The 21719-nt window shown below is 42.9% G+C and overlaps 1 protein-coding gene and 1 long non-coding RNA gene across 5 annotated transcripts in view; both read left to right on the forward strand.

Moving 5' to 3' along the window:
* LOC145433185 (uncharacterized) overlaps positions 1-21719 on the forward strand; it is a 49118-nt gene that overhangs the window by 2783 nt on the left and 24616 nt on the right. For all 4 annotated transcript variants that reach the window (XM_080310149.1, XM_080310150.1, XM_080310151.1 and 1 more), the window contains exons 3-9: positions 6812-6948; positions 16646-16723; positions 17557-17667; positions 17738-18087; positions 19066-19632; positions 20574-20756; positions 21366-21594. In XM_080310149.1, the coding sequence (XP_080166275.1) occupies positions 6812-6948; positions 16646-16723; positions 17557-17667; positions 17738-18087; positions 19066-19632; positions 20574-20756; positions 21366-21594 (1655 nt within the window). The remainder of the gene's footprint in view (positions 1-6811; positions 6949-16645; positions 16724-17556; positions 17668-17737; positions 18088-19065; positions 19633-20573; positions 20757-21365; positions 21595-21719) is intronic.
* Positions 6955-15529, forward strand: LOC145433187 (uncharacterized). The gene is made up of 2 exons (XR_013913062.1): positions 6955-11802; positions 12513-15529. It is a non-coding gene; the product is annotated as an uncharacterized LOC145433187 (long non-coding RNA).

Here is a 21719-nt window from a genome sequence, read left to right on the forward strand (position 1 = left end):
TGCTAATTCATTACACAGGATTCACCTGTCGAAATGATTCGCGTGACGCGTGTTATTGAATTGCCCGGTTCCCTGCGGTTTGGAAATGAGCAATGAAATCCTAACGAAATTTAAGTGAGCGCGTTGATGGCGCATGTGATTGTACAAATGTACATGAAACCCCGCGTACACTTTCCGATTGCTGTAATTATCATCTGCGTTGAATGCTTTTAAAGTTGTGAGGACGGCCTCCTTGTTATCCACTGGATTCTGCGATTGATTGTCAAGTGGGTGAGACACATTGATTGCAAAAGTGTGTTGCTTTTCCTGTTTTCAATGCCGATTCCGTATTACCGATCTCGTGTGGTGTTCACCAATCACTGGTCCACAGAAGTGTGCTGAGCCTAATCGTTTGAGAAACGAGAATTATCGTTTCGGGCATTATAAAGTGGGTGTCCCTTGCGTGCTTGCTTAACAGTCATAGCGACGTTGTTATGTGAAAAATTTATGCAAATACATGTAGGTAGTCTGACGTGGAATTGGCTTCTGGTTCAAGCAAATTCTGTACATGTAGTGTAGATATGCAATTATTCATGTCCGACGCAAATGATACTCGTTGAGAAGTAAATATAACACAAGGCATGCTTATAAATTGCTCACGAAATGGTGCCCCCTCCACTTTCTGGCAATTTTTGACAGTCCGTACCAATTTTTTATAAATCCTTCATATACTGGTCGCACGACGAAGTCGTTAGCATTGCAGCCATCCGATGGCAGGGAACATAAATTCCCTCAACTTGCACCGTCTCTTTTACGAATCGGTGTCATATATTGTGATGCTGTTATGTATTGTGATAAGTTTGTAACGCGATCTACGTGAATACGCTTCATTCTTACGAACGCTAATCCCTTTGATTAGAATGGAATGACAACTATTCGTGTATCTTTAGACAAGAATTCTTAACGCCCTCGGATGCCTTATCGTCTTAACGTCTTTTTCCTAGGTGTAGCTTCCGCACTGTGTTTTTTTCGTCTGTCGCATTGACTCATCATGACATTATTCTTAGTTGTATACATTCTTATTACCGATGCAGCGATCAATCACCAATGTTTGATTTAATACGTAGCGCCTGTTTGGATTGGAAAAGTCTGAAAACCTGTCGAGTAGGATATCATACCAACCGTCGGTAAAATCCAAATTCTGTTCACACAGTGTAACTGCGAATGGGTTGTGATGTTGCGAACAAATATTTTCGTTTATTTTTTCGGTTTCTCGAAGATTCTGTATTCTTTCTCGCGTTTGACATGTAGGATTGTTGTTGTAAGCAAAGTCATCTCGCTCCAGACATGACAGATTGTATAGGCCTATTTGGACAATGCTTGGTTTTAATGCGTCGCTTCATAAAAAAAAAATCGCAATTCTGCCAACGCAGCATCGATGCGATACATACATTGACCGCATGATTGGACTTGCTGAATCATAATCTTCTTTCGCCTGCTACATTTGTAAGTGACAATATTCGCCGGGGCGTGCGACTCCTGTTGGACGCCTTGAGCCTATTCGGTTGTAAGCGTATCTGATTGACTAGGACTACGTTATTGACTTTGCGATGGTTAGTCGCTACCGTTGATCGTAGTTTATTGACCATTGTGTAGCGTGTTTTGTCAACTGTTTTGTCAACCGACAATGCAATTGCGTGTGTGCGGTGACTGCTCTTTCTGTCGTACACATAGAACTTGGTGAATTCAAGTATGCTCCATTTTCCGGACCACTAAGGTGTAAATCTCTTCCAAAATCTTGGCACGACTGGTGACCCTAAAATGCTAACCCGAGCTCTAATTGCAAGTGGAGTTTGTCCGCGGAACCCCAACTTGGTGTTCCATGGTATGTTCCATGGCGGTCGAAGCGTGATTACAGCACAACACTTCACAGTATAAAAAGAATTTGTTCAAATTTATTGATAGAGATAATATGTTAAGACTGCGTGTCAGTCTACCTGTAGGACACCAAAATGTCTACACAATGTCTCGCCGCATTCCTTGGGTCACTGCCGAACGATACGGCGCAAACGCAAATAGTTGAACAGACCGCGCGCTACTGTGTGGCGCTACTATTACGTGATGCTTATCACTAATTAGATTTGCTTGTTGGTTTAGTGAGCCCCGGTGTAAAGCCTTGCATCGTTTTTAGATTCTATTAATTTGCTGTTAGTACATGACATGCACCGCTGACTTTGTTATGCTATATGCGCTACCTATTGTAGTAGCAAACCCTTCAGTCCTACACCACGAGGTGGGAATGAACTTCTTCAATTACGGGTTTGGGTTGCGTCGCTTAGGGATGGCATATGTCCACTTTTGAGCATTTTCACTCTGCGAAGTAGGTTGCGCCATGAATTTGATCCGGGGATAAATTATTCATCTGCCGCAGGCCTAATGATAGTTTCAACAAGAGTCCAGAAAGTAAGAAGTATTTGCGTTAGGTAGATAAGCGGCAAAAAGACGCCTGTATTACCCAGGAAGCTATCGGGTAAAGCCAGCTTTATTACACTGATAAGGCGGCGGCGAATCGCTCAATTTGTACGAATCGCACGCTTAATAACGCTCAGCGTGAGTTTGGTTCTATATAACAGTCGATTATTCCATTCATCGAGTGCTTGCATATTGACTCAAGCCCTTTATGTAAACTTCGCCGTGCCCGGGCAGGTAATCTCAAATTTGCTGGCCATTCAGAGCGACTTCGTTGTTCCGCCAGCGCCGTTTTGTTGAAACAATATTTAAATGCCCCGCTCTGAACGCGCTAAGGGAAATCTTAAACCCCGTTTTGAAGTGACGCGAGGGCTTTCTCAGAGCCTTTTCTGCCGGTAGATCTCGCCAAGGGTAATCAATCTCTGTGACGACATAATATGCTTCAAAACGCGCCGTGTAAGCACAACGAATTAACAGACATTCACGGATCTGATTACCAAGCAAACACTAGGTTATTTAGTTCCGCTAGCGAAATGGTAATTGTTACCAAGACTGCGCCGCATTGTGTCTGCCCCGTGTGAAACCAAAGTGTCAAATTGCTGAATTCTTAAACGAAACCGCTTCATGATTACGTCACTTTATCACTGAAAGCCGCCTGTCCGAGTGTTTTTAAACTATTAGACGCCGGCCTGGCATCACTGCGCGTGCATCTCTGCGATCTGCGACCCATTGAATTGTCCGTGCTGTGTGCATTGAGTTTCGCATTCATGGAAGTGATTTTCGGGCGCAGACAGGGTACATTTTTAACCACGCAGTGATCATTCAAACGCGGCATTTCCAACAGGTGATGAATCCTCCGTACCTTCCTAATGAGCCCAGCTGTAAAGATAAGGTTAAACTCTAGCACCTTTTCTTTATTTTCGGCACAGTATTGGATATCAGATGTCATTTTGTTTCATCGGTGGGACTTTCATCTTCCGATACGCGTTGTTATGATAGGCATTCGGACCATGTATATAGTTCGTTCGCTGTTCTGGGAATGTAGATATTAATAATTAATGCGATTCATTGAATTTCAATCATGGACTGCCGTGATTTTCGTCAGTTACCCGGCACAATACGCGCATTCACATTGATTATGTTGCGGTAAAAGTCTTTAGGTTACGGGGAGTTTGGTAATTCCGATCGTGCGTTAGTATTCGACCACATACGCGGCGTTCATACATTGAAAATGCCATCCTATCCAACGTGTAATCACGAAACAGTGCTTGTACCTAATTATCTCCGTCGTACGTCTTTCCCACTCGCCTTGATTGATGCCTTGTGATGAGAAACCTCGCTAATTAATGGCCTCTGATTTACGCTCTCTCCTGTGGAATCTCGAGTGCGCCGGAAAGTTTGCTAAAGCCGATCCACATCATTGTTCTGCTTGCCTCCGCCATTGTGACGTTAAACCGCTAATTTGATTCGGTTTTATTGGGAATTCGATTTTCATCGACTCGCTGCGAGATGACGGTTGTAATGCTCGTATGATATTGGAAAAATTGAGCCATATGCCAAATATGACTTAATTCCCTATGGAAATGATATCACGAATGCTTATAAATAAACTATAAGTCGATGGATTTAGAATTTAGGATATTTACGGTTACTGAGCAAAACTGCTGGTACATCTTTTGCTGTGCCGTATCATTATGTTCGCTTTTTTTTGTCTCGTGAAGCAATGATAGATCTTTTTCGGATAGTATGGTCGGCTACGTCGCGTCAGGTATATCACACATAATTTCGTTCTTAGATTGGCCTACACCCACCTCTTGTTCTGATTTCTAATCAGCATCATGGGAGTCTTGATTTTCCGGCAAGTCGCCATTAAACTGCTGATTTTTGGTATTGCCACTAACAGGTTCCCACAAGGTTAAAATGTCGTCTGTCGGGGCAGACAGCAGGTCTATAGACTCTTAGACAACTATCTTTTGACGCTCTCCTATACAGCGAAATTTCTCCCGCTTCGACTCAAAATAGAGTAGAATGAACCTTTTAGTGCTTGAACGTGACAAATTGATTCGATAATCTGAACATGGGCGTGTGGCCAGGAGAGAAATTCGGGCGGGACATTTTGAAAATATTTTCGAGCTGGCAAACTTTTTACAATGTCGTGACGTCACGGATTCAACTGTTAAGGAGTTAGTGTTATTATTTTCAAGCCGTACTACATGGACTGCTATGTCGTTTTTGTAAAAATCAAAAATCTTCACATTTAAATGATGCACCTCCGCCGGGGATGAGATTACTAAATACAATTCTTTGAAGAGCTTCATGGGGGTACAGAACATCAATATACAATTGAATAATATATTCGTATTTTCGACTAACACTCTCGTAAAGGGAATCGCCAGCAATTAGTAGAGAATTGGAAAAAAATTGTGTTCCTTCACATTTTAATCATGCACCTTCGCCTGGGATGGGATATTACCAGGCCGTGTTATTTTTGGCATATGCCAAAACTGCCAAAAATAACTTATTTTTGGCATTTTTCGATTTTTATTTTTGGCAGTTTTGGCATCGTCCTCTAAATAGATAGTTTCAGCCTCGAATTAGTCACAAAAACGCTTTATTTGGGCTAGTTTGTCAAAAGACACCACAAAATGTGCAGCATCCACGTATAATCAGTGCCAACAAACAATAAGAAGAAGAAAAAACCTAACGATTTCATAGGTTAATAATATCAAACGAAACCACAAAATGTGCAGTATCCATCGGAATCGGTGCCAGTATGCAAAAAAAAGAAAGAAAAGCCTAACAAACACGCTCAACAGCTGATTGTTACAGCTGTTGAATAGACTTAAATCGTTTGCACTGTAACAGTGCTTCCAACTCAGGTCAGCTAAGTTTCTCCTAAATTCATTTCTCGCCCAGCGAATCTGGAAAATATCGGCTTCAACAGTAGCCGTTGAGGAAAGAATGTTGCCAGTCATCCACAAAAGGTTTTCAGAGCTTCAAAATCTTTGGAGGGCCGAACCGGCTTCCATGCATCATGAAAAGAGATCACTTCGCCAGTGCCATCGATCTCATCGCGGAAAGAATTTTCTTCCTGATCCTTTTTCAGGAGTTTCCTGTGTTGTCTCTCAACACATTCTATTTAGTAGCCCGACTATCATTTCTCCTTCAGTCTACCGATATATTTTCGGAGGACTTTTGTCACTTCAGGTGGCTTTAATATTACCAACTCGCATGGAAGAGTCCTGGGAAGGTTAGCTTGTTTAAGAACATTGACGCAACAAGACTGTCTGGCAAAACGAGACTATGCAGCTCAGAAATAGCCAGACAGTTTCTTGCGTCACAATGTTCAACTCGATCACAATGCAAAAATCGTGGTTGATTTTGGGGGTTCCAGTTCCATGAGCAGAATATAATTTATATTTTAATAATCAGTACTGCGGCAGTTTCTCATTGATACCCGTTTTATCAAATTTAGTGCTCGACAAGCCGTCAAAAATGGTCGTAAAATTGTCTTTGGGCAAATGGAAAGTATGACGTAAACCAAATGCAGTCAGCCGTTCAATCTCGCTGTGCCCACACCATTTAGGACACCATGCTTTCATCCCTAATGGGTGGGCTGGACCCAGATTAAGAAACCTGCCTTTCACAAACGCTCTTCTCGCTTGTAACGCGGTCCTGTTAAAACAACACCATGAACGAAATATACTATTTGGCAGGCCGTGTTATTTTTGGCATATGCCAAAAATTGCTTATTTTTGGCATTTTCAAATTTTTAATTTTGGCAGTTTTGGCATCTGGCTCCTGAAATGCCAAAAATAACACGGCCTGGATATTACCAAATAGAATTCTCCCACAAATATCCCTGTCGTTATAGATCGGCAGCTGGAGTGGTTTGATTATCTTGTTCTCCAAACTGGGAATTGGTGGGCACGAAGCAATTGAGAGTGACATAGCAACCTCCCTCGAAATTACATTATTCGTCGAAACCCACTGATGTTTCAGACATCCAAATATACACTCTATTGCTCATGCTCATGTGTGACCACCGTACTTTTGTCAAGTGCAATCGTCTGTGACAAAACCTTTATTGGAACAAGCATATCCGCTCTTGGTCCGGCGCGGTGTTTGGATATACTGCACTCGCACCGCCGTATTAAAACCTCTTCAGTCTTATATGTACGGCGTCAAGTGCTCTTTCTACGACCGGTCGCAATATTTGTAAATATGAAGTGTAGGCGTTTTGTCGTCTTGTTTAAACGCCCGCGTTTTATACTTCTCTGTAGTATGCCCGTAAAATTGATCCGGAAACGACAGTTTTTAAATCCAGTAAAATCAAAATTATACTGCAACCCTATCTTTTTAGGATCGGCCTCCACAATTTGGGGATGAGTACCACGGTCTGATTAGTCGCGAGCATGGGGATTTGCTTTGTAAGGACGAGGGGGACTTCCTGGTCAGAGAATCCATGAATGAAGCCGGCCGATATACGCTCGTTTTGAGGTAAGTGAAGTTATGATCTCGCAATCAAATTTCCGAATGCGTTTGCATGCGATGGAAACATTAGTCAGTGGCGTCCTATAACAATTTTGTAGTTAGGATAAGAGATGACTTGCTATCGTTAACAGATATGTGACGAGTTCATTAACAGTGGATTAATGTGTGTGCTGATGTTAATATCTGTGCTGATTTCGCATTATAGCAGTAATTTTTGCTAGCTTCCTCAATCAGGTGGTGGTTCCCACAACCATTAGGTATAAGTGAAACCACATGTCGTTTTCCGCGTACTGTAGTAAACTAGTAAATACCATACGCGCGTATCGTTGTCCAAATTCTAATTGCTCGCGGCCATCCATAAGCAAGCACTAAAATTGTTCATTACCGGGAAATGGCTTTTCAAGGCGATGTTCACATGATTGGAAATGTTTACCCTCTCGTCTTTTGTCTCGCGTTCACGAAAACGACTCTAAGATTACATTCCCGTTAATTGCTTAAATTAGGGCCCGACAATAATGAACCGTAATTTTCCCCGTTACGCTATTTTCTCGGGCGACTTCATTCCTGTCGGATTATTTCCTTGTAAGGCGCATTCGATTCCGAACCTGCCAATGATTGTGCGTGCGATTTTCTTCCTTGCGGACCTATATTTGCTGAAGCGAAGCTGGATAATGGATATATATCCCTGGGTCTCGCGATATTATGACTAGTGACTACGCATGAAATTACACGCGGCTTCTCGGCAGCTGGATGTTTTTCTCGTTGCGATTAAATGGAAAGTCTAGTATATTTTCGTCGGATTATCGTATAGGCGTGATCATCGAGACGGTTTCGTTGGTTCTACGTCACCGCGTATAGGAAGCCTGGTATTTGTCGAGCAAACCTTCGTAAAACTTCCGCCTTTGACGACAAGTCGCTCGTGCCATTGTCTTACAAACATTCTACTGAATCGTGAAATTATCTGTTTGTCAGAGGATTCGGAGTTTCGTTTGATGATCCGTAGTGAAATACACCGTGCTAGGCGAACTTGAAACGGTGTACTGTACCGTCCACATATAGATGGTTCTGTACAGTAGGGGTTTCCAACTCTTTTTACACGGTGGACCTTTTTGAAAGCTTTGAAAAATCAATTTTCTACTGTCTTTTTACGAAACTGGAAAATTTCTGCATAAATTTAACGATAGTTTAATTCAAAAACACATCAATAACTGGAATGATAAAAAGATTTAAACATAGCACACAATACACATGCGAGTACACAGTACATTAATTTGTTATTAGATTTCTGTTACCGTGATGGCTCTGCCTGGTTTTACTCTCGCTATGTCTTAATTGCTGGTATGGCGGTGGAGGGAAGAAAGTGAACCGAATATCAAGAAATAACTTGTTGCTGTAATAGTATTTTTATTAAATTAAAATAAGTCTTTTGTTTAATTGTAGTAGATTTAGGAGATGATATATTTTCCGGTTGCTCGACATATGAGCATGCGACACAATGGAAAACGACAGTTCAGCATGGAACACATCAGCATGCGTCACTTCAGCATGTGACTGTATAACCCCAAAACTTACCCTAACCCGAAACATAGCCTAACCTAACCTAACCTAGCCTAACCTAACCTAAAGCTTAACCCTAACCCAGCCATAAATCCAACCCTAACCTACCCCTAACCCGTAATTTAACCCACATGCTCATGCGTCGCATGCCAAATTGTCGCATGCCGAAGTCTCGCTTGCTGTAATGTCGCATGCTCATTGCTCATATGTCCACGGACCATATTTTCCATGGTCCCCAGGTTAGGAACCCCTGCTGTGTAGACTTGTATGATAAGCCTTGGATATTTTACCAACATCATGAGCGCGATTGCGACCACTGCTGAAATTCCGTGAGTCATATTTACGGCACGGGTCCCTAAACCTGGTCTCTTTGGCGTTCATAAGCGAAACCTGTTTTCACACTTGGGTTGATCTGTGTTCTTGTGTGTATCCATAAGGTATTCGTACCTTACGAGTTACGATGCTATTTGTAATTTTGCCCGTTTGGATCCGTAGAGAGAACGTGGAGTGGTTTGTGGCAATTCATACACATTCCTTTATATTGTAAATATCCGTTAAGTAACGCAATATTGTTATTCGCGAACGCGCTATTTCGATCATGAGCGATGTGTTATCATCAAATTTTCTCACACCATACCACCGTCCGTAGACAGGTAATTTTAAAGCCAACGTCGTAATTATAATTCCGGTACGGCAACGTTTAATTTTACGTTATACATCTGGCTGTTGCGCATCTGTCTCCGTTACAGGGTTTTGTCGAGTCAGTGCGCTGTTAATCATACCGCTCCGACCCCTTTTGCGAGTCAGAGAGAATTTAATGGTTCGTCTTCCATATTTGCTCATTGTAAGCTTGTGAAAACATCGAGAATACCGGCCGATTCCGGGCCATATCCGCAATGCTCGATTACTCATGGATCTCTTGAGCGATGCGACACAGTACTCGACTGGCTTTTGTTTTTCGGGTAGCGGCCAACCATGCCGCGCCGGATTCATGGGAGTTCGATCATGTTATTCTAATAAACTCCGCCATCGTCCAGAGCACTCACAGAAAGTTAATGAATCATAAATACGGATATCTATGGCTGGCGGATGTAAATGGTAGGACTTAAGAAAGTACGAAACCCTACTTCCATTTTAGCGTAGATATCCGTCATTATCGTTTGGCCCTTGTCGCTCTTTGCTGCATTTCTCTTGATTATGCAATGCTTCAGTGAGGGACCGTATGTGTGGTATAATAGGCAATGCTTAATACCGGCTCTTGCGACTTTATTGGAACATCTGAAGTAGTTCCTGGTATAATGCGGTGCGTTCCTGTGTTTCGGTACAATTGGACTCGAGAGGTTCTCGAGATTTGGTTTCATCTCCGCGTGATTACTGGTGTTTATGGTGCCGAGTTTTGAACTTGATCGTATTACATGCATGTCCTATAAAGTGGCTGTGTGACTTTTCAATCTTAATCGCCCGGAAGAGTTCCGTTCGATAGATCACGGAATGTGTACGTCTTCTGGTCACAATGTCATTGAGAATTATATGACCTTGTGACTTGCAAAGGGTCATTACTTCCGTTACCTGTGCGATGAATGCATCCGTTAAACAGCCTAGGTCACGTGGTCCCGACACTATTATTTGCAGTCTATTCAGCTACTATGTAATACTAATTTGTAACCAACTAACAAATATTTTGGGGATTTGGGGGATGCGGATTTTAGTGTTTATAATTTCGTAATTACGATATGTATATTACTATGCATAGTCGTGATTTTTCTGTCGAATAAGCATTGGATAGAGCGAAACTAGTAGAAATGAAACGAGCGTGAATATCGACATTTTTGTCGGTAACTATAAATGTATACCGACTCGAAGGACCTGGACGGCTATTGAGCATATCTGGGGTTTTGTTCCAAGAAATCGAGCGGCTTATAGATCCGGTTTCGATGGCAGTATCGGGTATCTTTCCCGAAGACGCGCTTCCCATTTCTGCGGTATAAAAATACCTCGGTCGGATGTCAAATTTCATGCCTAAGACACGCTTCGCGATAACTCGTTTGGCGGTGTGTAAAGTCAACGGCTTACATCACAGGCCACCGTCTTCGAATTCCGCGTACGTTCTCAGAGGGGGCTGTAATAGCACTTGAGGAATCTTGAAAAAGTCGCGAAAACTTCGCCTTGGTTTCATTGTCATTGACATGGCATGATGTACGTTGGCGTGCGACTCCAATAACGATACTATATTTGAAGGTGATTGTAATCGCCTAGTTTATTTTGAATGGCCGAGTGTTTTCACTCCGGAATGCATTGTCTAAATATCTATTTTTTGGAATCTTTGCGACGGCGTATTTTGGCTTAGTAGCTTCCAGAACAATGGCATGATTACCGCAGTAAACAGTCGAACAGACGGCGTTAAATAAACTTCGAAGCGCCAACTGGAAACTACTGATGTGTCTTAGAGGGCCATCAACATTCGTGACGTAGGTGACCTTTCGCGAGATAGCAAGGCAGTCCCGCTATTCCGCGCTTAAGCACCCGTCCTCTTAGTTACATGTGTATCCGATTTTGAATTTACTGTGTAAATACTCCGGGCACCTGTTGCGAAATCACAAAGGGTCTTGATCGGTTCGCGAGCTGACAACTAACTGTTTGATGACACCCGCGCAGCGCTAATTGTTGAGAGGCACGAGGACTCGTGTGTTTTCTCTTGAATGACTACTGATACGTTTGAGGCAGTACGGTGGCAAGTGTTCTTAACGCATATACGGAATGCTTGAAATACATGTCCCATCTATTAATCAACATTATTCGAAATGTTTCACTGTGAATCAGTACTACTTCGCATTCTATAGGTCTCGAGGTAATTACGGTCGTGCTGAATTGTTAATTTGCCATGGAGTGCCTTTCCGTAAAATATGAGAAATATATAATTGCCAATGAGTTTGTAACATACTGGTGAGCAACGGGCATAGATCGATCGGCGTAGTGCGTGCGGGTTCATCGTAACGCAAAAGATATCAGAGCCAAGTTAACTGATCGGGATACGATATTTTGTTCCATATCATTTCAATGTATAGCCTTTTCGCTGTGAATTATTTATCTCGACAGTCTGCGTATCTCCATTGAATCCCAGATATTCGAAACTTGTGAAGCCAATGATATGGTCACTGGCGGAGTGCGATTGATCGCATACGGTATTCGGGATACATTGACATCCATCCTACCGTCAGCGGAGCTGCTCAATACTGCCCAGCATAAACGATAATGTCACTCAATATAACCCGTAACGATAGCCATGTACGGTGTAGTGCAGGGGTGGCCGACCTTTTCAGTCAAAGGGCCACATTCGATTGACGAACTATTGCGCGGGCCACTTGCCGCGCCAGGCGCGAAAATTTTTCGAAGCTCACATGTCAATATTATTGTCACTTGACTATATTGCGGTCCTGCTGTATATCGTTGGGCTCAGTTTGCGCGGACTGGACTATTCGGCGCCTGAACATATCGATATCGAAAGCTTCGACCAACATGCGTCAATCATTTTCTGCCTAGGTTTCATAGGCCTAGCCGTTGGTCTTTCTGCGCAAACGCAAGGTCGCATATAATGAACGACACTTTGTCTCGTAATCGCGAATATAGTTAGACTCAGGAGTCAGGAGTTCTTTCATTTTCACAAAGAGGTAACAATATTAAAAGCAAGAAATCAAGTGACAATATGTTGCGCGACGCGTGTAGAAAATTTTTACTTTTGATAAATCTATCGCAAACTATCCTGCTTTATTGAGGTGTACGAGGATCTACCACAACGTGACTAGCCCGTGGATCTCCCAATGCGTCGGAACTGATATTTTAGTCATTACATCTCAAGTGTTGCGGCCACACTAATCAAATTTTTGGTTGGCCTTGCAAGTTCACAATCTGTGCAATCCATTTTTGATATTATTACTGATTTCAGAAATTACCTCGCAGGCCACTCAAAACCTTCTCGCGGGCCACGGGTTGGCCAGCCCTGGTGTAGTGCATAGTCAACAAATGAAGTGACACAAGCTAACACCGGGCGATGTGTAACATGTGTCTTATTACGTGAATATTGATAGGAATGTTTAGAATACGCATTCGCAGTGTAGCATTTGTGTGCCTATCAATCAATAAAGCTATGCTCAATTTCTTACGAAGCAGTGTTTACTGGTTGATTCGAATTGATATTGATGAGTCATTACTTCTTCTTGAACCTAGCGCAAATCAAGTCAAACTCCATAGTACAGTGACATTGCAATGACATAATTTTAGTCGCGTGATACACAGCCATTTTCTTTGTGATTTTTGTATAAACTATTCCCATTGTACTCGAAGGAAATAAAATGTTGTTTTATACGCTTTTGATTCTCGTGAATGCCCCCTTGTAAGCTATGATGGACGAGTCGTATTAAAGTTATGTTGTTGTATCAGCTCATGTCGGAATGTTCACTATGCCATCTCGCCACACTCCGTTTCTTGCAAAAGCGTGCTGCTAGCCGCAACGTCACGGCCGCGTGCCACGTAACAAACAGATAACAATGCCCCCAGAGGTACACAATCGCGTCGTCCGCTGCATGTAGCATGTCATATACGGAATTCAAAGTTTATTTGACACGCGACGTTTGGTATTTTCTGTTTGGGTGTCTTTCCGAATTTCGATTTCGTGAAGTCTTTGATCTAGAGATGTTTCGTAAACTAAACCGAATCCCTGTGTGTAAGTGCTTGATATCTGATCTTGGCCTAAGTTTTGTGATGTATGCGTTTCTTATCGCTACTGCCAAGCCGCGTTGTGTAGCGCTACCTAATTTATCTTACTACAAACACAAGCAATCCTTCACAGGCGAAATTGATCCTATGTTTTTAAGAGACAGTGCTTGGCGTTATTGGGGATGCCGTAACGGTACGAATGTCATTGATGCGTAATTACCAGAACTGTACCGTACGTGATGAAAATGAGAATCCAGCGAGACGTGGACATGGTCGCTTTCACCTTTTGAGTGAAATATCGCGATAGCTCCCGTCACTGAAGAAAATGCTAATTGCCACTCTAAGGCAAAGTTGGGCAACTATAAAATTTCCAGCTTTCCTTATTATATTAGGATTAGAATTAGAGCAACAGTTTGTTTTTCAAATTAGACTAGAATTAGAATTACCGTACAGCTTCCGTTTTTTTCAAATTAGACTAGAATTAGAATTACCTAATTTACGGAAACTTGGCAATTGAATTAGGTTTATGTTAAATCGGAGTTCAATCCCATATGCATGAGGATGGCAAATAACTGTATATGAAGCTTGGCTCGTTGCGCAGCAAACACCTCTGTTGTGGGTGGCGAGATAGCATAGTGGTATGATCCACAGCTGCAACACCAGTGCGACTGATGTCGGCTTCAGAATTCCTACCTAGGCTCCTCCTCGCCGCGTCATCCGTGTAAGCGGTGTCTTATAAAAGCCTAGAATTGAGCCGTGCGATAAGTCGGTAAATACGAAATCAAAAATAAAAAGAATGTCGGCCTGGTGTGAAATGACCAATGTAGTCGAGACACCGTGAATGTCAAACAAACAACGGAACCTCTGCTGTAGCATTTTCAGGAATACCAGAGAATACACCAGAATTGAAATTATAGCATAGAAAAATTTCACAAATTAGAGTAGAATTAGAATTAAGGGAGAAAACATTTCTTAAATTACATTAGAAGTAGAGCAGAGTAAAGAAACATTTCATAAATTATATTACAATTAGATTATCGGCATCTCGCTCTAATTAGTCCAAGTATACAACTATAATTATCTAGCTGTCCAAGTTCGCTCTGAATGTTAAGACCCTTGTGAATTCGAGTGCGCGTCGTACCCTAACTGTCGAGTCGTGAGAAATGTCTTACTAAGATTTGTCATGCGTTCAACATTACAACTCCAGACCATGATTAAGCTCATTTTCTGTATCTCGTCAGCGTTTTGGATCAATCATGGATTCGGGTAATCGCAAAATGACTCTTTTGTTGTTCAAGTATGAATAGCCAATATGTTGACCAAGAGAAAGGAACAACATCCCAATGGAAAACACGGTCGAGTCCAATTCCATGCGGTTTTATCACCCTGACGCGAAGTGCCGTCTATATGGCAATGTTTATTTATCACACATACTCCATAGTATGAAGTTGTGACCTTCGAATTCTCAAGTCTTTGTATTTGGCGCCCGTTAAACGCGGGTCACTTCACATTTGCAAAGTGGCGCTAGATCTTTTGTGGCAAGGCTTTTTTTATGCGCCGCCCCCCCGATATTCAGGATTCGGTATTGATATCTAAATATCGTGTTTGTGGGGCGATTTCATAAGACACGTTGTTGTGCCAGTGGAATATATTGGGGGTTGATTGATGGGCGATGTGACTAATGAGACGTAGGTCTCAAACCGAAAAACCGCGAAATTCCGACCACGGAGGGATCCCCTTCACAGCGGTCTTCAGTAATAGCGCGTTTCGTGATTTGGGGTCGACTTATACTGATATGCGACCTGCTACGCGGTTAGATCACCATGAGTATACTTGCGTAGACGTGACTATCATTACTACAGACAGGGTTGTAACCAACTCACAAGGTCACAAGTCGTCTTTAGTTTTATAGTTGTGACTCGAGTCAAGTCGAGGCATTTTCACTGCCAGTCGGAGTTCGAAGGTCCGAGTCCGAGTAACAGTGTTGTGACTCGAATCCGACCCCAACTCATTATGTTCACTGTTTATTTCGAGTTCAGTCTTGTTCGAATCACGTTTCTACAACCCTGCCTGGGTGATATTGAGTGCCTCGCATTCATAATATACTATTTTTCCTCGCTTTACAGTTTCTGGTCATATTTTACATAATACGATAATGTGATATAAAAAACAGTTGCGTAGTCATAGCTTGAGCATAGTTTAGTTGGGACTTGTATGTTATTCTTGCAATGTACGTCGTCACTGAACGCGTTATGGTAAATACGTAGGTTGGCATCTCTGAGGCTGTATGCCAGACCGACGCGCATTGATCACTCAACACTAAAATTTCTGACATACATACATATTCGTAGCCCGATACTTGAACGAATATCATAAAGTACATTTCGATGACGGATGACGCCACGAATGATAACATTGTCTATATTTTGACTAACTCCTACTGTACACCGTCGCCTGTAATTAGCGACGTAAGGGGTAGTGACGGTGCTAGCACTGAGTCACGCACCCGACGTTCGCTTCCTCGAGATAGCCGCACATCTGGCACTTACTCAGACGGCGTGTAGCGCCGGGTTCGACCTTTCACCCGCGAGAGCGTGGATGAGACCGCGCAGATTGTGATTTCCGCGATAACTCCATGTATGGCGATAGTAATGCGAATTTAATTCGCTTAACTGCCGCACGTTCGTTGGAAAATGAGTCTTTCGACCGCACTGAAAGTAGCGTGTTTTATACTATCGGGGCGCGACAGTCATATTAGTCTCTGAAATGTTTTTGAAGAGCTACAGAACTTCAATATACAATTGTGTGATCTATTCATGTTGAAATGAACCCGAAAAAATTCGACTGACACTATATTATGTTATTACTATGTTCTTTACAATTCTCGGCTAGCTGCGGACGATTACCCCTGACGAGTGTCAGCCGAAAATGTTGTTCGGGTTAATTACAATAGGAATATACTTTTCAATTCTCTACTAAGTTGCTGACGACTACCCCTGACTTATGTCAGCAGAAAATTTTTGGGTTTATTTCAACGGCGATGTAATATTCAATTGTTTTATTACGAAATTCGCATACCAAAAATACTACGGAGCCGCCTTTCGTGATAATGCACCTAAATTTCAATCCTTCGCGCATATTTGGCGTTGTTCCGTGATGACGACTTATGAATACAATCCCGCGTAATACCCAACGGGGGAAGTCGGGGTTGGCTCGTGTGCGATTCCAGTCTCACGAGACCTTGAGTAATAACGAAAGTGACGGCACGCGGCTTCAATAAGTTGTATCAATCACTCGAGAAGAACATTTGTCACGAAGCCAGTTTGCTTTTCGCGGTAACCCGTGAATCCGTTGCGGGTAGTCAGTATAGTTAGAGGCGTCCTCACTTCTAGTCTGGATGTTGCGAAACCATCAAACGTTTCTGTATTTGCAGATTGCTAGGAGCCGTCAAAAACTTTAAATTGTACTACGACAGCGGGCAGTTCTTTGTGGGCGATAAGAGGTTTGATAGGTAAGTGACAATTTATTAGTAGATATATCAATGGCAGCGGCGAAGCCGTTCCTGTTCCTAGTCTCGAAATTGAAAACGCAAACGACTGCGATACATTAGGCGTAAGCAAGTTCTTGCGGCCTTGATGCCTGTGGCGTAAGCGGCGTTTGTATGTATACAAATACTCGACCCCGATATTATCGGGCTCAATCCGCAGGATTTCATAACCTCCACGTATTAGTTGATGATTTTCAGTTACTAGAGGCTATTTATGGCTATAGCCAGCCCATACACCTCAAAAGTATTGGTTATCCGGTTCATACCGATCAATTTTTGACAACGTAAATATTTCAACTTTTACATATTAGATTGGAATTAAAATTATATCTACACTGTTTGTTGCAAATTAGATTAGAATTAGAATAACTGAGCTCGAATTGAAGTCGATTCCGAATTAGGAAGAAATACAACAGAATCAACTTCAGTTTATGGTAAATAAGAGTTGTGTCTCAAAAGCGCGAGAGTGGCAAATGCCTGTTCCCCAAGTTGGGCTCGTTTCGCACTATACCGTTCTGCAGCATTGTGAAGAAAAACAGAACTTAGAACTAGAAAAGAGGAAATATTTCACGAATTAGATTAGAACTAGGTTGCCGAAACAGTCGAATTACACATCTAGAATTATTTAATTGTCCTAGTCTGATTCCAAGCCTTTATTTGCTTTTATCGCCTTTGTGTTACATTTGCGCATTTAGAAGATATGGAGTGAACTTTCGGGCCAGTAATTCGCAAGCGTTAATCGCGGCAAGCCCCGTAAAATTAAAATCGCTGTTGATTGTATACGACTCGCGTTTCAGCTTGTACGAACTGGTCGAAGACGGTCTAATCACGATGTACGTCGAAGAAAAGGGCCGCGACTACATTCAGAACATGTCCAACGACAGATCTGTGTATTCCAGCTTGAGCAAGTAAGTGTCAAAATTACATCAACGTTTACCTATAAACTGTATTATAAAATGCGTTTCTTTTTATGAAAAGAACGAAACGGCTGTTAACGAATCAGTTCCCGGTCCACGTAAACGGCAGAGACGCTGGCAACAGTCCCAGACGGACCGCCTCAGTTCGTGTGGGTTCCTCTCAATCGCCACGTTACGCGCACAACGGAAGCAACACAGAACACGCGGCTCTCCCGTACACCCATTACCGGGTCAGCGAGAAGGAATACTTCGACCCGACCGCGTATCACGCCCAAAGCGGGTACGCGATCGAGCCAAACACGTCTTCACTGGAAGAGCAATTCGCGGCTAATATGCTGCAGGACAATAATTATTATATGCAGCAGCAGCAGACTACACCTCACGTGGCGTACTGCAACTCGCATCAAATTGGTAAGTGGAACGTAACTTGTATAGTATCCCGTGATTGTTGTTGAAAGAAATGCGATTTTACGCTTTGGTAACTCAACTGTATTGCTGGCACCGTCTTATAAGGTATGATAATAGATTGATGATATTTTTATGGATAAGGTTGGCGTGGCGTTTTGAATGGATCGACCGTTTCACTTCCGGCGTCCCATTCGAAACACACATTTATACGCAAGTTGGCGATCACTTTTTATCTGTGCATACAAACATGGTCTACTAAAACTAACATGGCCATGATACAAATCATTTTGAGATGACATATATGGTGGATACAGTTTGAAATTTAGAGAGTTGATGTCGCTAGAGGATGTTTCGCTGACACGAACTAGGCGACATCATGGAAGCGCGTGTTTCTTTGCTCGTCTCTGACACCATTGCTCTTTCTTGGTTAAATTAAGATTAGAACTATAGTTGCACATTTCGTTCTGAATTAGATTAGAATTAGGATTGGCTAACACTTGAATTAAATTCCGAAGTGAAAGATATGCAACGAAATTGAAGTACAGTTCGTATCAAATTTGAGTTCATTCCCAAAAGCACGAGAATGATAAATGTCTCTACACCGTGCTTGGTTCGTGTAGCGCTCTTCGGTTCTATGGCATATTCGGGAAAACCATAGATGAGATTGGAAACTCAGAGTTGAAATTGAAGCATTGAAAAAATTTCACAAATTAAATTGGAACATTATAATATACATTTTCCTGGAAGCATTAGCACGAACTCAGATTTTGTATGCATATGGAGGAGTGGTACAAGACTTAGATATCCTTACAAGGCTATTTCCGCTCCTTTCTTGACCAGCGGCATATTCAAATCATGCACTTAGGGTATGCATATGCAGTACGTATAGATGCCGCATGAAAAATCAAGGACATAAATGTATATCGTTCTATTTTTATTCAAATCAGTCTTCCATCGCTATTATCGCTCCGTTTTCCGCAGGCGGCAGCATCATGCAAATGCTGACCAACAGCCGCGACCGTCAAGATCACCCGTACGACGGCGGCGCGCACTTCGCCGAATCCCACGTCGCGAAGAAATCGCTCACGCCCACGTCGTCGGACGAACGCAAACGACCGAAAGCGAAAAAGGCCGCGACGGACCGCGCCGTGGCGCAACACAACTCGTACTACCAGCACGGCCACCACCTCTCCGAATCGGCCATGTACGACCAGGGATACCACTCGGGTCACGTACGGTCGGTGAGCAACGGAAGCAGTTCAAACACGGACAGCGAAGGCAGGCGCAGGCCCCACGTGCCGCCACGGACTAGAGTGCCTAGCCACCTCAAAAATCGCCCATTTCACCAGTCTGCGCCTAGTAATTCGCCGGGGCGGTCGCCGCAGCGACCCGCGATGAGGCGTAATAATTCAGACTTGGGAAGTGCGATGTCGCAAAGTTCGATATTGTCGCAGTTGGCTCGGAATAATATAGCGCGCGCGAATTGTGCTACGGCCGCGGACGGGGTGACGGTGTCGCACACGCAGCTGCCTTTGGCGGACGAATCAGGTGGGATATTGCGCTTATAAATGACTTAGTATCATTATCTGAGATGGTCAACGTATAGCCCGAGTTTCCATTGCAGTAGGAAGTGATAGTAACTCCTCGATCTCCACTTAATTACAAGGAGTAGTCATGTGAAGTCTATTTCAAGTGATATTAAAACTGCTCGACTAAGTTGTTTCATGAAGTGGATTTGACGCAGGGGTAACATTATTTTGAAAATGGACTAGTTGTAGTTCTAGTTCTAGTTGCAGATTTTGACTATAGGGTAGTTATAGTTGCGAGTTTTAACAATTGACTAGTTCTAGTTCTGGTTGCGGATTTTGAAAATTGGGTAGTTCCAGTTCTAGTTGCGGATTTTGAAAATCGGGTACTTCTAGTTATTGTTACGAGTTTCAAAAATTGAGTAGTTCTAGTTCCAGTTGCGCTTTTTGAAAATCCAGTAATTTGTACAAGTCTGCGAGTAGGTGGGGACGGGAAGTAGATTTGATCGCGGGTGGATTTGTAATGTGGGCAAATGAGGTTTCTCTCTTTCTTTCTATTTTTTTTATATTACTCGCTCTTTCTCTCTCATCCCTGTCTTTTTGCGGCAAATCGGGGATGGCTACTTCATAAAATTGCGAGATGTTCGCAAAATGAGTAATGGCGATACAAGTTGGTACGCTGGTACAGCCTTCGAAAATACATTCGGCAGCGTTTCTTGAGATGATGAAGCCAATTTATCCCCAAGAGAATTATCTACTTTCACAAAATCCAAATTTCGAAAAGTAAGTTATTTCGTCTACCAATACGGTTCAAGTGGGAGTTTAAATATTCTGAAAGTGTATAACTATACTTTAGGCTGCAGTTCAAGTTTGCAAATCATATGTCAATACTTCTAAAAATAGAAATACACTTCATTAATCGTTACTGACCACATCTGATCATAATAAATGTTATTCCCGCAGTGGAGAAGATCTACCTCGACGCCAACGATAATCAGCTGGTCGTGTCCACCGTCGTGAACAAGTCCGCCAACGACGTCTCGAGCCGCCGGCAAAACAGCGACTTCGACTCCTCGTCGGGCAGCGACGTGTTCTCGGCGAAAACCTTTCAACAACTGAAAATGCTTCACAAAAGGCTAGAGGACGGTGGGTACCGAGCTTCCGACGCGTAGATCTGTCCGCTGTGCGCTGTGATTCGCGCGTTATTGGTGAAACTGTGGAGACAGATCTGTGAAATAGTGATTGACCCGCGCGTTGTCGTAAGGGATGTGAAATAGATGTGGTCGCGTGTGCCCGAAATATCTTCAACGAACTGTATATCGTTGCTGTGGAATCGGGGTAGTTTATGTCCATTATACACATTTTGAGAGAATATAGTTTTTGTAGAGTTTACAATCTCTTCCAGTCGTGGTCGAAATTGGCAGAACACTGAAAGCTTGGAAAAATTTTATTTCCTACTGATGTGTGTATCAATTTGTGGGCTTCAAATCGCATGATTTTGTCCGTAGACTGCAGCGCGTTCCACTTAATTTACAATAGTAACAGGAAATCGTGCGCAATCGAGCCTGTTGAGCAGTCGATGAGAAGTAATTTGTTATATTCCAGAGTAGGAATTTTAATAGCCGTGCACGCCACTTTGCGTTTGACATGTTTTTCTTGATTTTGAAATTAACTCCGCATGAGTCAAGTGTCGATTGCGCGCGCGCGCGTATCCAGTAAAAACTGTATTGTAAGCCACAGGAATTTCTCCCGCAGATGATGACATGAGCAAAGAGGCGCAGGACGAAGTTACGACCCTGCGCGACCGGCCTCGACCACACGCGCGGCTGGCTAGAAGCCACACGACCGCCGGTAATTTGGTGCCTACCGTCCGACCGCACAGCGGGGGGAAGGCGTATCCGCGCCCGGCGCCCAGGGACTTACATTACAGACAGCGTTCGGAGCCGGTGGAGCTGTTTTTGCATAACGCTCCAAACCACGGCAGGTTAGTAATATAGTATTTATGTATTTATCACTTTGTGAATACAGCGTGGTTCTTTCCAAGCAATGTTTTTCAGGTATTCATGGTGTTTGTCGACTACTATGATCGATATTCTTCATTTTTATCTC

Source organism: Botryllus schlosseri, chromosome 2, assembly GCF_051294905.1.
Source record: "Botryllus schlosseri isolate E-star chromosome 2, Bs_hap1, whole genome shotgun sequence".
NCBI lineage: Eukaryota > Metazoa > Chordata > Ascidiacea > Stolidobranchia > Styelidae > Botryllus > Botryllus schlosseri.